Source organism: Plecotus auritus (assembly GCF_963455305.1).
Source record: "Plecotus auritus genome assembly, chromosome: 3".
Taxonomy (NCBI): domain Eukaryota; kingdom Metazoa; phylum Chordata; class Mammalia; order Chiroptera; family Vespertilionidae; genus Plecotus; species Plecotus auritus.
The window spans coordinates 169,341,515-169,359,543 of NC_137772.1; the positions used below are offsets into that span (position 1 = coordinate 169,341,515).

Genomic DNA, 18,029 nt, shown 5'->3' on the forward strand with positions numbered 1-18,029 from the left:
TTAGCAGGTCGTCAGCGCTCTGCTTGCGAAGTCCCAGCATCTCCTTGAATAGGAATTCAAGGCCTTTATACCTCCTCCCCGCAAATCGTCCCAAACAGCCCGCTGGGAGTCCCCTCTCAGGTTCACTCCTCATCCTATCTGCTGCAGTTTCGCTCTGCCCACCTCTGGGAGGAAAGTCCCCACCTCTAGCAGGGCTCCTACACCAAGGGTCGTCCTCATCTCTGTGTGATCTGGTTTTGGATGACCTCCAAGGTGCTAGCTCCATCAATATTTGCCTCAGTTTCCCACAAGCCACGGGGTAGAGGGGGAGGGGGCCTGGCCCGGTCTCTGCCACACATTAAAATCCACACACACCCCTTCCCTACAAAGATCTCACAGAAACTCGTATTGGATTTCACTTTATTTTGTTTTGGAGTAGAAAAAATATCACTGAGAGGAAGCAGCCAGAAAGGGGCAGATGGAGCAGGACTGCAGGGACGGGAGGGAGGCAGGCAGAGGGCAGGGGCCAGAGTCATGGCCTAGGCCCAGGCGTCTGCTTCCACTACCCTAATTGGGGTGTTGGTGTTGAAGAAAGAGGAACAGGCGTAGGGCAGGCAGGAGGGCCGGGGGATGGGCAGCGGCTTACACACGTACATCTTTACAGTCTTACACGGGGACAGGGTGGAGCAGAAGAACAAGAGCCTGGGGGTAAGGAAGTCAGGGTGGGACGAGGGTACCAGGCTAGGCGTGATTAAAGCTGAGGGCAAAGGGAGTGTCCAGCCCAGCGCCGGGACTTAAAGGGGACCCAATGTGGACATAGGGGACGCTGGGACCGCCTTTTCTGGGGCTGTGCTCTTGTTCCTTCACTTTGGGGTGTAGCTGAGGGGGCCTCAAAGGCACTCCCCATAAGGAAAAGGGGACCCACGCCAGCAAATAGTCCCCAGGAGGGCTGTTCCTCTGGCCCCCAGAATGGAAGGGTGAACGGGGCCACAGGAGTTGCGGGTCACTGGGAGGAGTCTCACTTAGGGAGGCTGGGATTTGGCGGGAAGCTCAGGGCTGGGGCGAGGGCGGGGCGCACTATCCAAAGTAGGGGTGCTCGCTCTGGAAGTTATAGTCTGGGCACACCTTCTGCACCAGTTTATAGTCAAAGCTGAGGAAGGAGACGAAGATGCAGATGACTTTAAAGGGCTTGGCACAGAGCCAGGCGGCCTGACTCTGCGTGTGCTCGGTGAAGCACACCTGCGAGGGGTCGTACAGGCACGGGCGGTGCTTGCGCGCGCGGTTTGTCTTCTCATACTCCACGTGGCAATTGAAAGCGCGTGACTCTTTAGCCCCCGGCACTCCCAGCGCTCCCCCGAGGGGGCCCGCCAGAGCGCCCCCTAGGCTGCCTCCTAGCCCCGCCCCAGCAGCAGCCAACCCCAAAGGGGTCCCCAGCCCAGGGAGGACCCCCTCCAAGGCCAGCGTAGACTGCAGAGGGTGGGGGGCGGGGCCGGGCAGCCAGACGCCCCCGAACTCGACGCGCTTAGAGGGCGGCACGATACTGACGCTGAGGTTGCCCAGGCTGGACGAATTGTGGCGGAAGTACACGCTAAAGGTCCCGTTCACGTGGTCGACGATCTTGCCCGTCACCAGCAGCGAGAACTTGAGGGTATGCACCCGGAAGTAGAAGTCCCCCCAGCCGAAGATCTTTTTGGCGCGGGCCGCTTTGATAGACGGCTTTCTCTTGGTGCGCTGCACCGGGAGCGCCCCCACCGTCCCCACCCGGGCCAGGGCCCCGGTGTGGTTAGCGGGCCAGGCCCAGCTCCAGGCGCGGGCGGTGCCCAGGCCGTCGGAAGACTTTGGCGCCTGGAGCTGTTGGACGGGGGCGCCCCGTCCGGCCGCTGCGGGGCGCAGCTCCATGTACTGCGGCCTCCCGGACTCCGGTATCTGGGCACTGACGGTCTGTGGACCAAAAAAGAGGAAGAAAAAGAGATGCTGGAGTTGTCCCTGGCCACCCTACCCCTGGCCACCCAACCGGGGCCTTAACCATGCCAGCCACTAGGAGACCAAATGGAACCCAGCAGCCCGCACGCAAGAGTGCTTCAGGGAGTGTGCATTGGAGTAGATCTGCAGCCCTTTCTAGCTGTGTGGTCTTGGCCAAATCACCTCACCTATCCAGGCCTCAGTTTCTACATCTGAGATGAGACTGAGAATCCTTATGTTCTTCCAGATCTCCCATGCGGCTGAAAAAGCCCAAGCCAGTGTGGGTTTGAATATGGGGACAGGGACTCCGTCTCCTCCAGCCCAGCCGGGAGCCTGGTTGGTTCAGAGAAGCAATTTTCAATCTTTTTCATCTCATGGCACCCATAAACTAATGGCTAAAATTCTGCAGCACACCAAAAATATTATTTTGGCCAATCTGACAAAAAATAGGTATATTTTTTATTCATCCATATCGGATAACTATTGTGTTGGCCATTGTCATTTTTTAACTTGACAATCAAAGGGAAAAGAGGAGGTCAAAGCCCCTGACTAAATAGTCAAGTATTGCATCTTTTAAAAATTCTCTCAGTACACCAGAGAGCAGCGGCACATCAGTTGAAAATCGCTGGTTCAGAGTAATGAGCCAGGGAGGAGTTGGACTCAGGCAAGTGAGTCCATGACCATTGTCAACATCCAGCATCAAGAAAGAGGTGAAGTCCTAGCAGATTTGGCTCAGGGGATAGAGCGGCGGGCGGCCTGTGGACTGAAGGGTCCCAGGTATGATTCCAATCAGGGGCACATGCCCCAGTGGGCGGGCATGCAGGAGGCAGCCAATCAATTATTCTCTCTCATCATTGATGTTTCTATCTCTCTCTCCCTCTTCCTTCCTCTCTGAAATCAATAAAAATATACATATTAAAAAAAAAAAAGAGGTGAAGACCTCCAGATGCCTCTGTGGAGACTAGAGCCCCACCCCGGCCTCATCCTCTACTCCATCGAGGGGAGGAGCGTGGGAAACCAGCAGAGCTAGGGAGAGCAGTGGAGAGTCAGTAAGGCTTGTGGGTTACTCAGGTACTTCTCCCTGCCTCCAGGGCTCCTGCTTAGTGGAGAAGGCCGACTGGTGGTGCTTCCCGGAGCTCGGGCTCGGATGGAGCGGCAGGAGGAGCAGCCCTGGCCCGCCCCCACCCGTCTCCTAGTGTCTCAGGTGGCAGCGATCTGGGAGACAGCGAGGGCTCGAGTACAAGATAGATCGAGAGGCGGGAGCGGTAGGGCCAGGCCTGGGCCATCAATTATCTGGGGGGGGGGGCAGGGGTGGCCAGGAGCGAAGGAGACAGTCGGTCAGAGCGAGAGGAAGAAATATGGAGATGCCGCTCCAGCCAGGGGAGTGGGAGGGAGAGGAGCTGTACATGTCAGAGTGTGTCAGTCAGACTGTGCTGGCTGTGGCTCTTAGGGTGGCCCTTACTGCGTGTGGGTTCAGATTGGGGAGGGAGCACTGCGTGTGTCAGTCTGGCGTGGTTGTGTTTCTGTTAGCCTAGGATGGTTGTATTGCGTGCCTGTCTACCTGGAGTGATGCCTGTGCCTGCGTGTGTGTATGTGTGTGTGTAGCTATGGTGATGGGTGTGTGTCTGCCCAGGGTGGCTGTGCATGGTGGTTATGTGTGTGCCCTGGTGACTGCATGTGTGTGTGTGTGTGTGTGTGTCTGCCTGCTTGTGGTGGCTGAATGTTTGTTGTGTCAGTCTGTAGCAGCTCTGTATGTGTGCCTGGGTTGTATTATGCGTGGGTTGTATGTGTACCTGGTTGGCTGTGTGTATTAATCTGAACAAGGCTGAGGCTGTGTATCACTTTGTGGTAGGTGCATCTGTGTGACCTGGGCTGGCTATGTGTGCTCTCTGGGTTTGTCACTTGTCCTCTGTGAGTTCCTATCATCCTGTGTCCATGTGTCAAGCTCCTCCTAGAGGGTGTGTGTCAGTGCATCCACAATGATAGGACAAGTGCTCTCGCTGATTCCCCGGGGGTGCATGTGTGCGTTGTATATTAGTGGCCCCTGCTGGCTGGGCTTGGGGTAGGCAAAGAGACCTGACAGCATGAGTGTCTCCTCTGTTTGTACACACCCATGTGTATACACCAGGTGTCCACAGGGAACAGGAACGGCAGAGTCAAGCTGCTGGGCTAGAATCTCCACCGCCTGGTCCCCATCCCCGCAGCACTGCGATCCTGGGTTATTAATGCGGCTGCCGCCACCCGATCGTCATACATATTTATCGCCCCCCACATCCTCCTCCCGTCCATACCTCCTCCCAGCTCAGGTGAGGGGTGCGGGCCGCAACAGTGATTGACTCAGACAGACGTGCTTGAGCTGGCAGCTAACGCCCCAGGGTGGGCCTGGGAAGGGCTGCGGGGAAAGGGTCCTGGGCCACAGCAGGAGGGGGAAAGGACCTCCCAGGAACTGGGCGTGGAGAGAGCAGAACTGGAGCCCAGAAAGGGCGTGGGAGGCGGGTGTACGAAGCGATGAGGGAAGTGGAAGGTGGGGAGGGGGCCATTTGAACTCTGACACCTAATCTTCTCACCTCTCTGGGCCCAACCACTGCTTTTTTCTGGGGACTTCTATCAGTCCCTGAAGCCTGCTCCAACAAACTCCAAATGCCTCTGAGTCACCCCCTGCCCCGCCCCCCCTCCCCGCACACCCCAGCAGCACCCAGTGTCCTGCACCCTGCCCAGGACCTGTTGGGGGGCTGGCTCCGTCCAGCAACTCCTCCCCGGCAGGGCTGGGACAGGGAGGCAGATTTGGCTGGGTGGTGGTGGGTGCCGGGTGCCCCCCCTCTGGTCCCAGACAAATTGACGTCTGTGCTTCTCTGATCCCTAGGCTTTGGGCACCTGCGCCCCACTGGCCATAGGAGCTAGCCAAGATAAAAGGGAAGAGTTGGGGGGGAGGGGCTTGGACAGGGAGGAGCGAGGGTCTGTGAGGAAACGAGCCGAGAAATGGGAACATGGAATAAAATAAAATAAAATCCTCCCTCTGGCTTCCTTGCTCGCCTGCTCCCGCTCCCTCTCTCCCTCTCCCTCTTTCACTGTTTTTCCATCTCCCCCCCCACTCACTCTCAGTCTCTTTTTTTGCCTCTCAGTCTCTTCCTCACTGTTTCTAATTTTCCTTTTATGATTCTATTTTTCTCCCTGTTTATGTCTCGGTGGTTCTTTCCCCTCTATCCTTCAGGTTGTCTGTCTCCAGCTGTGGGTGGGAGTGGAAGTGAGGGGAAAGCAGGGTGACAACGGAGCCCCTCTTTGTCCAGAACCCATGGTGCTGTCCTCCCTCTTCTAGGACTAAGATGAGAGCAGGGTATTGTCCGCGCAGGGTCCCCCTCAGTCCAGCGCTGGTTTAATTAAGCTAATTAAACGCGGTGACATTTGCGGAGGGGAGAGGCTGGCCGGGCTGCGGGTGGGGATGGAGGGGGTGCGCGGAGGTGTTTGGTGGCAGACAGGGATGTGGGGGTGGGTGGGGGTGCGCTTCACCAGGTGCCTCCAGGCCCATGCAGGGTGGGAGGCGAGCCAGGAGCGCTTTGTCCCCAGGCAGCGAACCCACGCACTGGAGGGGAGTTGAGGCTGCCTCTTGCTGCTTAACAAACTCCATTGGGGGGGGTGCTGTTTTGGGGCGGGAACGCTGGGAATAGGGGGAGGATGAGACTGTTGGCCCCCAGCCGCATTGCAGGGTGCGCCTCCCTGGGGCCTCCAGCCTGGTCGGTGGCTTCTCTCCTGCTTCTCCTGCTTCGTGGGCCAGGCAGGGCCGCTTAGGATTCCCATGGGGGAGGGATGGCACCCGTGGCTGGGGCAGGAACAGCTCTGGCCTGGCTGGGGATGAAGAGGGGAGAGTGTCCTGAGACCTTGCACCTAGCACTAGGCGGGGGCACTGCAGTCAGGACGGGTGGAGCAGCTGGGAGCTGGCTGGGGCCCAGGGATGGAGACAGGAGCGAAGACAGAAGTGGGGGGGACAGGACAGGCTGGGAGAGGAGCGGCCCAGAAATGGAGGGGCCCTGGGAGTGTGGACCTGGAAGGCCGGGCGCTGGGTACAGCGATGAGGGAGAAACAAGAGTAGGATCAGGGGTGAAGATGGGAACAGGGAGGAAGAGGAGCTCAGAAATGGTGGATGGGCATTGGGCAGAGCCGGGTGCCGAGAGGGTGGGACCAGGGGAATGGGATGGGAACCAAAATGAGGGTGGGGGGGCATGGATGGTGGATGAGGGATGGGCTTTGGGGAAGGGCAGGAGTGAGAAAGGGACAGGGGCTGTAGGATGGGGAGGGGATGCCGGTGGGCAGGGAAATGGGGGATGGGAAGTGGTTATTGGGCAGAAACAGAGGTGCAGAAACCTAGGGGGTGGGGTAGGGTGGGGATGGAGACTGGACTGGGAAACCTGGGACCAGTGGGGAGTGGAGGCAAGGGAGGAGGCAGCTGAGGACAGGTGTGGGAGACAAGCAGAGGACCAGGTAGAAGCAGGGCAGGAGCAGGCTGTGGGAGGGGCCAGGCAGGTAGAGGTGCAGATACCTCCTCTCAGACAGTATTATAGCGTGTGTGTGTGTGTGGGGGGGGACCGCTGGGGGGGGCAGGCTCTGCCCTTGGGCCGGTACCCCTCCCCCTCAGCCCCGCCTGCCCGCCTGCTCTCGGCCTGCAGCGCAAGGCTCACCGTTATCTGAATTTTGATTTTATTTTATTTTATTTTATTTCCCTGCTTCCTAGAGCCGGCGCGGTCCCCCCGGGAACGGCGCCCCCCGCCCCCCACCCCGCGCCTCACTTTATTATTGCAATAAATGTGCCTATAAAGGCGCGGGCTCGGGGCGCCGCGCGTAGGGGGGCGGGAGCCGCGGAGCGGGGATGTAATTTCCCGAAGCCGGAGCCGGAGGGGGAGTGGGCGGGGTGGAGGTGGAGGAGGGGGAGGCGAGGGAGAGGGGAGGCTCGCCAATTTCCAGCACTCCAGGCTGCGCTCCCTGCTCTCCAGCCCGCCCTGAGGTCGCTCCCACCCCACGCCCTGAACTCCCCACTACTCCCTAAAACGCTTGAGTCCTGGGACCCCTCCCACAGGACCCGCGTCTCTCTATTATCTGCCCTGCGCCCCTCCTGGACCCTGAGCGTGGGGTGTTGCAGGGCTCTGTCCAAAGTTCCCCATCTCCTTGCCAAGGACTGCATCTCTGACCCCTGCGATGCCCTCTCCACCGACCTGGTCTCTTTCAATGTGGTCTCACCCCTTTCCCGTGACCCAGCCTCTGACCCTAGAGGCCCTCCTTACCTTGCTTCTGTCCCTCAGTTACTTCACCTCTTCTCCACTCGCCCCGTCCTGGACCTCCACCTCCTCCCCTGCACCCACCTGAGACCCTTTCCAGCGGGTACCCCTCCCATGCTCACAGGCTTCCGCCAAAGGGAGCTGTCACAGCAACCCTCTCTCCTGTGCCCCTGGCCCAGCTGCAGCCCTGATTACCCCTAAATCCCTACCCACAGCGATGGGCCTCGCCTCGGCTGCACGTGCCTAAGTGGCCCAGCCAGAGATTAGCTGGGGGGCTAGAGAGCGTTCTGGGAGCTGGAGGGAGGGGCAGGCGAGACGTGTGGCTGGGGCCAGCTGGCTCGGAGACTCGGTTGGGCTTAATCATCCCCCAGGCAGGATAGAGCTGGAAGGTCCCCCAGGGCCCCACCCCTGCCCTCCCCCAGCTAATTAGTAATTAGTGATTAGTGATTAGTAACTATTGATCGCCTGCTGCTTCTCCCAGAAGACAGATGCTTTGGCAAGGAGTGGGGAAGACAGAGACAGAGAGGGAGAGAAGGAGTTGGAGACCTGAGCCCGAACCGTATTAGAAAGATCCTGAAGAAGGCCTGGCCAGAAGGCAGGGCTTCAGGGTCAGCGGGAGCCGGGAGTCCCAGGTCCTGAGAGGAGACCAGGATTCTGGAGCAGAGGAAGGAGAAAGCTCCTGCAGGCAGGTGAACAGGGTGGGGAGGCAGGCTTGTGAGCACGGACAGTTAAGGTTTCCCAAAGAGCTGTCCTGTAAACTGTTCCCCCCAGCCTCTTACCCAGTGTCAGCCCACTGCCAGCCCCGGCACCGAGACAGCCCTGCCTGCGCACACATGCACACAAGCTACACTCAGATACATAAACTCATCCTGAGGGTTACAGGCCAATGCCCACACTCAAAGCCACAAGCACTCACAAACCCTGGACATGCACACAGACCACACAGGCTGCAGTACACAGGTGCACTGGAGATCCACCCTGGGGTGCACATGTGTGCACAAGCCATACTCACAAGTACACACAGGTCAGTACTCGGACACACAAACACTTTTCTACAAATACTTCCCATGCACAGTTAGAAATATCCTCACACCTACAGTCTGTACACACAGGTAACCCCCTTCTCACACACAAATAAACTGGACTATGGCAGATACACACTTCCCCACTGACTCCAATACAAAGACCCACAGCTGCAGCTCACACACACTCAGCCAGATCCCCGTTGCTCACATCCTCGTGCTTACTCTCCCTCAACTCTCCACCAGATGTTTCATTCCCCTTCAGGGGGCAAAGGAAATTAAAGCAGATCTGTCCACAGGGGAGTTTATGTGATGGGGAGAGGGAGAGGGGAGTGGGAGGAAGTTGAAAGGAGGAGCAGGGAGTGCCATCCCTCCCTCCTCTCCCCCAGGCCTTCACAAACAGTGGGTCACAGGGCACAGACCCCCCTGCAGTCCTCCAAGGGCAGAGCTGGGCAGCAGGTGCAAAAGAAGTCCCCGCTAGTGGAGGCAGCTTCTCTGGAGGGGGCTCCTCTGCCCACCTTCTGGCCCCTCAAGGTCACCAGGCTGGTTTGGGAGAATCAGGAAGCTCAATCGCCAGGTTCACTGGGCAGCCCCTGCCCCGCTGGAGCAGCTGAGTGTGATTTGGCCCAGCAGGTGGGGGTCCAAGTGTTGGGGGCAGAACTACACCCCTTCACACTCTTCAGGGGCTGGGGGTTGGGTGCAGGGAGTAGGGGTTTAGGAAGCCACCTGCTTGTCCCCGGAGTAACTAGGTTACAGCGGGAGTGCAGGAGACAGAAGTCGTGGGCAGGGGAGCTGACTGAAGGAGAGCAGACCAGGGCCTAGGTCCCCACTGTGGGACACACAGCGGGGCACAGATGGCCGCGCTGTGAAGCAGGCACTTGCACTCACCCCTTCAAAGCCAGCACCACACACCACCCCAGCGTACACATGCACCCTGGTCCCCAGCCCTAGGCACCCACGCCTGGCTGCCCCGACACTCATGTACACACGCTGCCCCACACTCCACGCCGCACAGAGGAGCACACCGCCGAAGACTCCAAGTCAGGAGGAGGCAGATCAAGCCGGGGCTCTCTTAGCCTCGGAGTCCTCGCCCAGGAGCCTGGAGAAAGAGGCAGATGAGGGGTGGGGGGGGCGCATGCAGGGGACCGGAGGAGAGACTCCCCTTCCAGACAGCCCCTGCCCCCTATCAGCCGGCGCCACCGAGGGGTGTGTGTCTGTGAGGTTGTGCAGGGGAGGTGGTGTCTCCGCGGGAAATGTGGTGGGAGGCTGTAGCCAAGTTCGGCCGCATCGGTGTGCGCCCGTGTGCGCGCGCGTGTGCTCGGGCTGGGCAGGTTCGGAACACAGTGCCCACCTGGCATGGTGACAAGTGCAAAGAGAAATGCGAAGGCGCGAGTGGAGCGGTGGAAGGACAGACAGCGAGGGTGGCGAGCGAGATTGGCGCGGCCAGGCGGCAAGGCTGACACCGTGCTGGCTTGTCTGTCTGTCTCGCACTCCCGCTCCGTCTGGCGCACTCTTGGGTCGTGCTCGTCCCCTCCCCCGCCGCGTCCCCAGCCCGTGCCGCCAGATCCAAATCGGGCCCCCACCCCGTCCTGCCCCCGACCCTCAGCCAACTTGCCCCGGAGAGCCTGTCCTGGATGGGGAGTCTGTCTGTCGGCATCCCCCACGCCACGCAAAGTTGGGAGGCTCAGGCTGGGGGCGGGGTGGGCTGGAGGAGCCCCTCGCACTCCGGGACCTTCGCGTCCCGGACCCGGTGCGCGTCGCAGCCCCGCTGCCCTTACCTTCTTCAGGAGCCACGGGCCAAAGAGCAAGAGAAGCCATTCCGGGAGCAGCCGCATCTTCCCGGGCGGCGAGCGGGGCGGGTCCGGGGCAGGCGGGAGCGGGCCGAGGGCGGGGGCTCCGGGCTGGCCGCCGGGGGGTGACTGCCTGGGCGGCGGAGCGGCGGCGGCCCGCGGACTGAGCGCGAGGAGCGAGCGCGGCGCGGGGGGCGGGGCGCGGGCGGGGGAGAAAGTTGGGTCGGACTCGGGCGGCGGGCGGGGGCGGGGCTCCGCGGCGCTCCAATCCGGGCCGCACCCCGCGCGCCCCCTCCCGCCCGGCTGGGGGCACCGAAGGTGACTTTCACCCCGACACGCCCCGACACGCCCCCGTCGCAGGTGCGAGGCGGGAGGGCGGCGGGCCCCGAGCCCCGAAACCCGAGGGGCTGGGTCTGTGCACCGACCAGGAATAGGGCAGGGCGTGGGGCTCGAGCTCCCGAACGGTGTCCCCAAAGGGCCCAGAACGGCCTGAATCCCTCGATGCTCGGGGCCAAGGTGGGTCCCGGGCAGGATCAGGGCCGGGGCGAGGTGAAGGCGGGCGGGGCCTCGGGCGGCTGCCGCCGCACAGCCCTGACGGGGATGGATGGGCGCCCCGCGGCTCATTCGGCCGGGAGATGAGAATCATTGATCACGGACGGAAACCCCATCACGTCTGTCAATAGGGCTGACAAACAGCGCCCGCCGCCGGCCCCTCCCGCCCCCAGGGCACCTCCACGATCTCAGTATTCCTCGGCTAGACCGGCCTTTCACCTTTGCCCCTCACCCCCCCTGTGCCCCCCCCCCCCGGCGCCCCAGTGCGACCCTGGGTAGGGGTTGGGTAGAAAGCCCCCCTCAGCGCCGCCTTGCCTGGCCTATTGGTGTAATCTCTATTCCCTGCCTTCTCACTGTCCCATCTTTCACCATCAGCTCCTCTCCATCCCTGTTCCCTTCCTCTGTCTCTGTCCTTGTCCTCAGCCCTGTCTCTGTCCCTATCCTCTTGGCTGTTTCTTCACCAGCTCCCTCCTCCTCCTAGTCTCTCTCCTCTCTCTCTCCTCTCTCTCTCTCCAGCCCGGTCTTCAGCTGTCAGCTGTTGCTATGCACTGATGCTGTGGCTGAGGTTGTGGTATGACCCACACCTAGACAGCCAGAGAGAGGGACAAGCCAACAGATAGGAACAAACAGAGAGAGGGACAAGAAGAGAGACAGAGACAAGCAAAGAGACAGCGAGGCGCATACCCTGAGACACCAACACATACACCCAGCCATGCACACAGCGGCAGGCCACACCACGGAGGTGAGCACACAGGCAGAGTGAAACACATTCATGCAGAGGCCAGACACGCTAGAGGCACAGGGACACACAGACAGACACAGCTGGTTTACACACACTCAGGAGCAGGCACAGACAGAGACAAATGCACAGCTGCACCAAGAGACAAGTACACCCACCAGGTCTTCAGAGCCTGCCTTGCTTCCTTGCCTGGGCAGAGAGGCAAGCATCCAGACAGAGACGGACACACAGGCAGGTGCACGCTGGCACTGCCAGTCCAGAAGACAAGCCCAGGCGTGAACAAGCAGATAGATATAGGGATGTGACAGACACTCAGACAAAAGATCAGGGAGGCTGAGAAGATGAGGCAGGCAGGCAGCCGGCCAGCCAGGGGGAAGGAATCTGGGTGCCAGTGGAGCAGAGAGGAGAAGGGGGCAGGAGTGGCCAGGCCAGAGGCTCCAAGGCTCCAACCAGAATGCTGAGCCCCGGCCTCAAGCCCAGGGGTGTGGCAACAGTGGGTGGGGGCTGTGGGCACACTATGGCCTTGGGTGCCCAGGACAGATGCCCATCACTAGGGTCTTGATCTTCTGGAGCCCAGACCCACCCCATCTATCCTTCTGCTACAATCTCAGGTCACCCCCTTCTCCCTCCAGCCACACACACACACACACACACACACACACACACACACACCACTCCCTTCCTCCCTTCTCGGGGTCTTTGCCTGTCCCTGTATTTCTCCATCTCTGTATCTCGTCTCTCATTCTGTCTATATCGCCCCTGCCCCTGCCTGTCTCCTCCTCCTGCTAGACCCTCTCCTTGCTGTTCCTGGGGGGCAGAGAGAAGGTGCTGACTGGAGGGGTGTGCCTTCCAAGCCGCAGCTGGGAGCCCCTCTCGCTTTGCCCAGGATCTTGAGGCGACAGGCAGAGAATCAGTGGCTCCCCGGGGGCGCCAGATGTACGGCTGGCAGAGGGAGAGTGAGGGGGTGGGGCTGGTGGTGATGTGGTGGGGGAGCAGGCAGGGCGCAGGGGGAGCAGGCAGGCGCTGGGGGAGGGAGAGGAGCCGCTGGCGGAGGGTGGAGGGGGTGTGGCAGAATAGCCCCTGGGAAGAAAGGGAGAGGCAGGGCTGGGGTCGCCCCGCAGGTGCATAATTAGTGTGTTGGGGAGGGGGCTGTGCTGGGCTTCAGGATGAGCAGCGCTGCAGGAGTGCATGCGCCACCTGGTGGACAGATGGGTGCACAAACCTCCCTCTCAAAGATCAAGGACGCCCCTTCTCTCAGCAGGATCCCTCTGCCCTTGGGCCCTTTGGGGAGACGGGGCAGTGGAAGATCTCAGAGGTGGCTTAGAGGCCGAGGTTGGAGGTGAAATCTCAGAGCTAAGAGGGAAGGGGAATTAAAGGCAGTGCTCCCCCTTTGGGAGTTGGGTGAGGGGCCTTTGCAGCCACCCTAAGCTCATATTTCCTGTTGAGGGGAGAGTGGGACTCAATGTACAGCTGTGTGACCTGCAAGAGGTCCCCTTCTCGGGTCAGGGGTTGAAGTAGACCGGGGATTCCTCTGATTGTAGCTGTCCTTTCCTGTCCACCCTGGAATGTCTAAACTGATTGATAAACTAGGTCTGTTGGTGACCCACGGGCCTGGCAAACTGGTTTTCCCTGCTCTCCTTCACTCCAGGACCCCCTTCTCCTGAATCCAGGGTTCTACTCTTGGCATCTGATTAATTGGTCTCCATGACATGTGAGATGGTAGCGCTTTAAGAACAACTTCAGGCAGAGAGCTGTATGGGACCACCCTGAAGGATTAGCAATCCCCTCACAAACCCGGTGTGTTCATTTCTCATGGTGGGACTTCTCACTGTGGGGGATCATTTGGGTAGGGGTGGTGGTGGTGTCCCATAAAAGTGACAATGCAGAGAAACAGATCCCAGAGCCAAGGGAAACAAGATCCAGAGGGGTGAAGTCACCTGCTCAAGGTCACACACAGGGGCGAAGCAGATCTTTCTCGTCAAGTCCAGTGTCACCCCCTTCTCCTGCCACTGCCCAGGTGGAGGAGGGAAAAGGGCACTCAGACTCTCAAGCCTGCCTCCCGCATGACATGGAGCAGGCCTCCCCCTGGTGGCTGAAGCCAGAAAGCACAGCCCAGCTCCCAGAATCTCACACTCATAGGTAGACACAAGTGGCTTTTTTTTTCTTTTCTTTTTTGTTTTTTTTCTTTTCTTTTTTCTTTTTTTTTACAATTTTATTTATAACAATATCTGTTATTTAGTTGTAAAGGAATTCAGCAAAAATTATTAAAACGTTCCTGTCCCCAAAACGGGGCTGCCCGCTTGCCCTTCCTTGGTGTGCCCCACCTCCTCCCCAGGGGAGGGGAGTCTGGCGGACTGTTTACCAAAGTCTCCAGCCCTGGGAGCCATGTGGGGGCACTGGAGATGGGGTGCCTGTCTGGGAGGGGTACTGAGCGTGGCCATCGCAAGGTTGCCCCTAGAATGGGGACTGGGGCATGGGATGGACGCCCCAAGAACTAAAAACTCCATCCTTTCCTTCCTACCTCAGCCAGAGCCAAATCCTCCAGACAGGCGCAGCGAGGACTCTCCGCCCCAGAATCAGCCCTCAGGGAGCCGGGAGGGTAAAGGGGGGCTACAGGGAGAGCCCTGACAAAGTGTCTTGACCAGGAAGGGGAGGCAGCACCACCAGCTCTTCCAGTGGAGGTGCATTTTGGTGGGAAGATGGGAGGTGGGGGTCCCTTATACCTGTAAGCCAAAGGAGCCCCCAGAGCCCTCCATGTCCCCCCTCCCTGAAGGCAGCATTGGGGGGGGTGCTGAGGAGTGGGCAGGAAGGAGAAGAATGAAAAGAGATAATACTGTGCTCGCTCGCTTGCTCACTCACATATAAAAAGTAATTCCTTCATTTTTACATTTATACATCCCGGCGGGCCGGGGAGGGCTGGCTGGGCAGGAGGGGGCTGACGGAAGGACTTCTCTGGCAGGGGCAGGAGGCTCTGGGGGAAGTCCGACGGGGCAGGGGCCAGGCCTACGCCAAAGGGTCCCCTATCTCATCCTCAGGGCCCCGGCCCAGGAGTTCTCTCTTCTCATCCGTGCTGGCCAAGGAGTGGCGGCTGCCGTGACCACCCATGTAGAGTGTGGCGTACACGGGGTTGGTGAAGTTGGTGGGCTGTAAGGTGACAGAGGGTTCAGGTGGGACTCAGAGGCTGGGCTCTATGGCCTTGGTCTCCCACCCCCCAAACCCCCTTAGTCATCCCATCCACAGCCTCTTATCCCTGCCCAAGAAGCCGACTCCTCTGTCTTCCCAGCCCACCTTGTCAGGGTCCAGGGCAAAGTCAGCATCCAGTAGGCCTCCTACATCATCAGGCTCCCCGCCTTCATACATCTTATAGGTAGGGTTCCCAATCTCCACGTTCATGGCCCCGTTGGTCATCCGCTGGTGCTGGAAGCCCTTAGCCCTGGGGAGAGAGAGAAGCACAGGGGGCAGGGATTCTAGAGGTGGAAGGCAAGGTGGTAATGACTAGAATTTCCCAGACTCCCCAAACTCACCCCCGGACTCGCCGCTTGTACCAGAATACCACTCCAGCTACCAGAAGCAGCAGTAGCAGCAACAGCAGAGGGATTAGGATGGAGGCCATATCTAGAGGGGAGGAGATGGGAAACAGTCCAAAAGGCACAGGAAGCGAGCCCCCCCTCCCAGTTCCAGGTCCTGGAAGCCATGCCTCCCCACCCGCTGCCACCTACGTCCAGACTGCTGTTGGCTGACCACTTGCTCTTCACACCGGGGTCCTGCCATGTGGGGTGGGCACCTGCAGACAGGAGGGCAGAGATGAGCAGGCTCGACTTCGAGCCATGGCTGCCAGGGCGATGGAGAAGGGCCATGGGATCCTGATGGTCCCATTGAGATGTGGGGAAGGGGATGATCTAGGCCTCTGTGAGGCTCAGGCCCAACTCACTGGCACTCAGGCATCATTTTGCTGTTCATGGTGCAGGAACCGCCATTGCTGCAGTGGCCAGCGCAGGTCAGACAGCTGGGGGCCACCCGGCCATCCGAGCAGCTGCAAGAAGAAGTGAGATGCTGGGCAAGGCTGGTAGAGGGGTGTCTGAGCGGCTGGGGCAGGGGCAGGGCAGGGCTGGTAGAGGGGTGTCTGAGCGGCTGGGGCAGGGGCAGGGCAGGGCTGGTAGAGGGGTGTCTGAGAGGCTGGGGCAGGGGCAGGGCAGGGCTGGTAGAGGGTGTCTGAGAGGCTGGGGCAGGGGCAGGGCAGGGCTGGTAGAGGGTGTCTGAGAGGCTGGGGCAGGGCAGGGCAGGGCAGGGCTGGGAGGAGCAGATGGGGCATAAAGCTGGGACAGGGCAGGGTCTAGCCAGGCACTCACTTGCAGGTGACGTCCCCACTCTGCTTGTTGACCATGCAGGCTCCATCGAGACAGCGGCTGCACTTATTCACTTCACACCTGGGCCCCTCGAAGTAGGCGGTGCAGCGGCACTGCCGGGAGCCGTCAGCAGCCATTTGGCACGTGCCAAAGTTCTCACAGTAGCCAGAGCACTGCCCTGTGGGTTGGTGGGTGGACAGGAGATGCCTGAAACCCCACCCTCATGAGGGTCTTCCATATTGTGTATGTGGGGGAGCTGGACGCCCCAGGTCTGGGTGATCCCCACCTCGTAGGCTCCAGGGTACAAGAATGACCTTGAGCATCCTGACAGGGCACTGCTTTTGCATGACTAATCCTGATGCCAGAGGGCTCACTTGCTCAGAGGAAGTGCCCACACCCCCCCCAGGGAGCACCAGCTACCTGGCCTGGCCGAGCTACAAATGGCCTTCCTCCCTGGAACTCATGCCTGTGGCTCCCATCCCAGGCTCTCAGGTCCCCCGCTCCCCTCGCCCGTCCCCGGGGCCCAGGGGTGGCTAACTCACGGTACTGGCAGCGGTCACCCAGGAAGCCAGGTAGGCATCGGCACTGGGGCTGGTTGCCCTGGTTGACCGTGCAGGTGCTGTTGTTGGCACAGTAGCCCGCACACACCTGCTGGGTGCACTTGGGGCCTGTGAAGCCCGTGGGGCAGCGGCACGTGGGCACACCTGTGGAGAGGATGTGTGAGTGGGACTGTGGCCCAGACTCCCGGCCCTACTGCAGGGGAGCAGGGCTGTGAGGCTCTGGGCGGGAGGCAGACAGCAGGGGGCGGGACCCTGGGCTGTGGACAGGAGGCGTGCGGGAGGCAGAGGAGAATGTAGGACAGGGGCTGGGGATTTGCCTGAGGCGGGCAGTGGGTTTGGGGGCAGTGGGTTTGGGGGCTCGGGCCGAGGGGCTGGGAGCAGTCCCGCTGGGAAAACGGAGGGCTTACCAGAGGGGGAGGCCGCGCAGGTGCCCCCATTTTGACAGTGCTCCCAGCACTGGTCCAGCTCGCACTTGTCACCCGTGTAGCGGGGCTGGCAGCGGCACTTGGGCTGCCTCCGGGCATTGAGGAAGCAGCTGCCGCCGTTGAAGCACTGCAGGTTACAGGTTCCCGGCCGAGGAGCTGCAGGGAGGACCACAGACAGAGCCAGGGAGGGAGGAACTCAGGGGCTGCGGGGAGGAGGGTCTGGGCAGGGGACGGGGGCAGGGAGGGGCGAGCATACCATCTGGCGGGGGCGTTGGAGAGGGCACGGCCACACAGGTGCCGTTGTCCAGGCGCTTCCCGTTGGGGCAGGTGCAGACGGGCCCGCTGGGGCTCAGCAGGCAGAGCCACTCACACTTCTTGCGGTCACAAGGGTTGGTCACTGCAGGTGTGGGCCAGGGCAGAAGGAGGTTGACCCAGAACTCTCCCCTGCCCACCGGGAACCGAGGCCATGCGTGGAGACTCGATGCCCCCAGCCTTCCCCGCCCCCGCCTGGGCCTCCCCCGGCCCACCTTCAGGCTGCTTGTGCTGGTGGTACAGGACCACGTCCGAGGCATGGTTCAGGCCCCCCGTCAGGTTGATCAGGGGGCTGTGTCCAAACTTATGGATCTTGAAGACACGATTATTGATGTAGGTGACACCATAGATGTAATCCTCAAAGACATCGATGCTGAAGGGGTGACTCAGGCCTGGGGGAAGACGTGGAGGGGACTCAGGCCTGGTCACACTCTCCAGGACACTGGCCTCATGGTTCCCAGGCACCTCCAATCCAACATATCCCAACCACGTGCCCCTTCCTCTCCTTCCTCCTGTGGCGACCTCCGGCATGAGGCCCATCACCCCTAGACTTCTAGGGCCAGGACTGACTTCTGCTGCCTCTCCCCACATTTGCTAAGTTCCTACTGCCGCCTCCATGCAGCTCAATATTCATAGATGTAATGAATGAATGGACAAGTGGGCCAGAGGGTCGGGGTGGGCCTTGGGCCTGCAGGGCTGGTGCAGGGAAGGCCCCGCAGCGTTGTCAGGGGCCAGGCCGGGGAGGACTGCAGGCACGGGGGAGGCCGTGGGCTCCGTGGAGAGGATGGAGGCCCGAGGTCGGGGTGGCCAAGGCTGCTGTCAGACACTCACCTCGTTTGCTGTCAGCAGCCACGATGGGGTCAGTGCCATTGAGCCGGATGCTGCCAATGACCGAGAGCTTGGCATCCGCCCAGTACAGCCGCTCATTGTGATAATCCACGGCCAGGCCTGGGGAGAAGCAGAACTGTCTCCGTGTGGGGACCGCTCCTCCCTGTTCCCACAACCACCACCAATCGCTCTTTTGGAAAAGCTTCCAAACCCGCCTGCCCATCCGTGGGAGCTGTCCCCTCCCCTT

General features: G+C 60.5%; 2 protein-coding genes across 3 annotated transcripts in view; both read right to left on the bottom strand.

Moving 5' to 3' along the window:
• Window positions 1–382: 382 nt before the first annotated feature.
• On the bottom strand, window positions 383–10,206 carry NXPH4 (neurexophilin 4). Its single transcript, XM_080662581.1, has 2 exons — window positions 10,009–10,206; window positions 383–1,920 (listed from the first exon to the last, which is right to left on the bottom strand). The coding sequence occupies exons 1-2, from the start codon at window positions 10,063–10,065 to the stop codon at window positions 1,057–1,059; spliced, it is 921 nt and encodes a 306-aa protein (XP_080518707.1). The 5' UTR covers window positions 10,066–10,206; the 3' UTR covers window positions 383–1,056.
• A 3,960-nt stretch (window positions 10,207–14,166) lies between these two features.
• Window positions 14,167–18,029, bottom strand: part of LRP1 (LDL receptor related protein 1) — a 78,816-nt gene continuing 74,953 nt past the window's right edge. For both annotated transcript variants that reach the window (XM_080662583.1, XM_080662582.1), the window contains 11 exons: window positions 17,786–17,902; window positions 17,170–17,346; window positions 16,899–17,039; window positions 16,625–16,798; window positions 16,200–16,361; window positions 15,661–15,835; window positions 15,243–15,344; window positions 15,031–15,095; window positions 14,836–14,926; window positions 14,600–14,744; window positions 14,167–14,455 (listed from right to left, as the gene is read on the bottom strand). In XM_080662583.1, coding sequence (XP_080518709.1) covers window positions 14,315–14,455; window positions 14,600–14,744; window positions 14,836–14,926; window positions 15,031–15,095; window positions 15,243–15,344; window positions 15,661–15,835; window positions 16,200–16,361; window positions 16,625–16,798; window positions 16,899–17,039; window positions 17,170–17,346; window positions 17,786–17,902 — 1,490 coding nt within the window. In that variant the 3' untranslated portion in view covers window positions 14,167–14,314. The remainder of the gene's footprint in view (window positions 14,456–14,599; window positions 14,745–14,835; window positions 14,927–15,030; window positions 15,096–15,242; window positions 15,345–15,660; window positions 15,836–16,199; window positions 16,362–16,624; window positions 16,799–16,898; window positions 17,040–17,169; window positions 17,347–17,785; window positions 17,903–18,029) is intronic.

Excerpts from the sequence above, each read along its gene's own strand:
- NXPH4 (XM_080662581.1), bottom strand. The coding sequence starts at position 10,065 with ATGCGGCTGCTCCCGGAATGGCTTCTCTTGCTCTTTGGCCCGTGGCTC. Across the intron at positions 1,921-10,008 it reads GCCCGTGGCTCCTGAAGAAG|ACCGTCAGTGCCCAGATACC; the intron begins GTAAGGGCAGCG and ends TTTGGTCCACAG.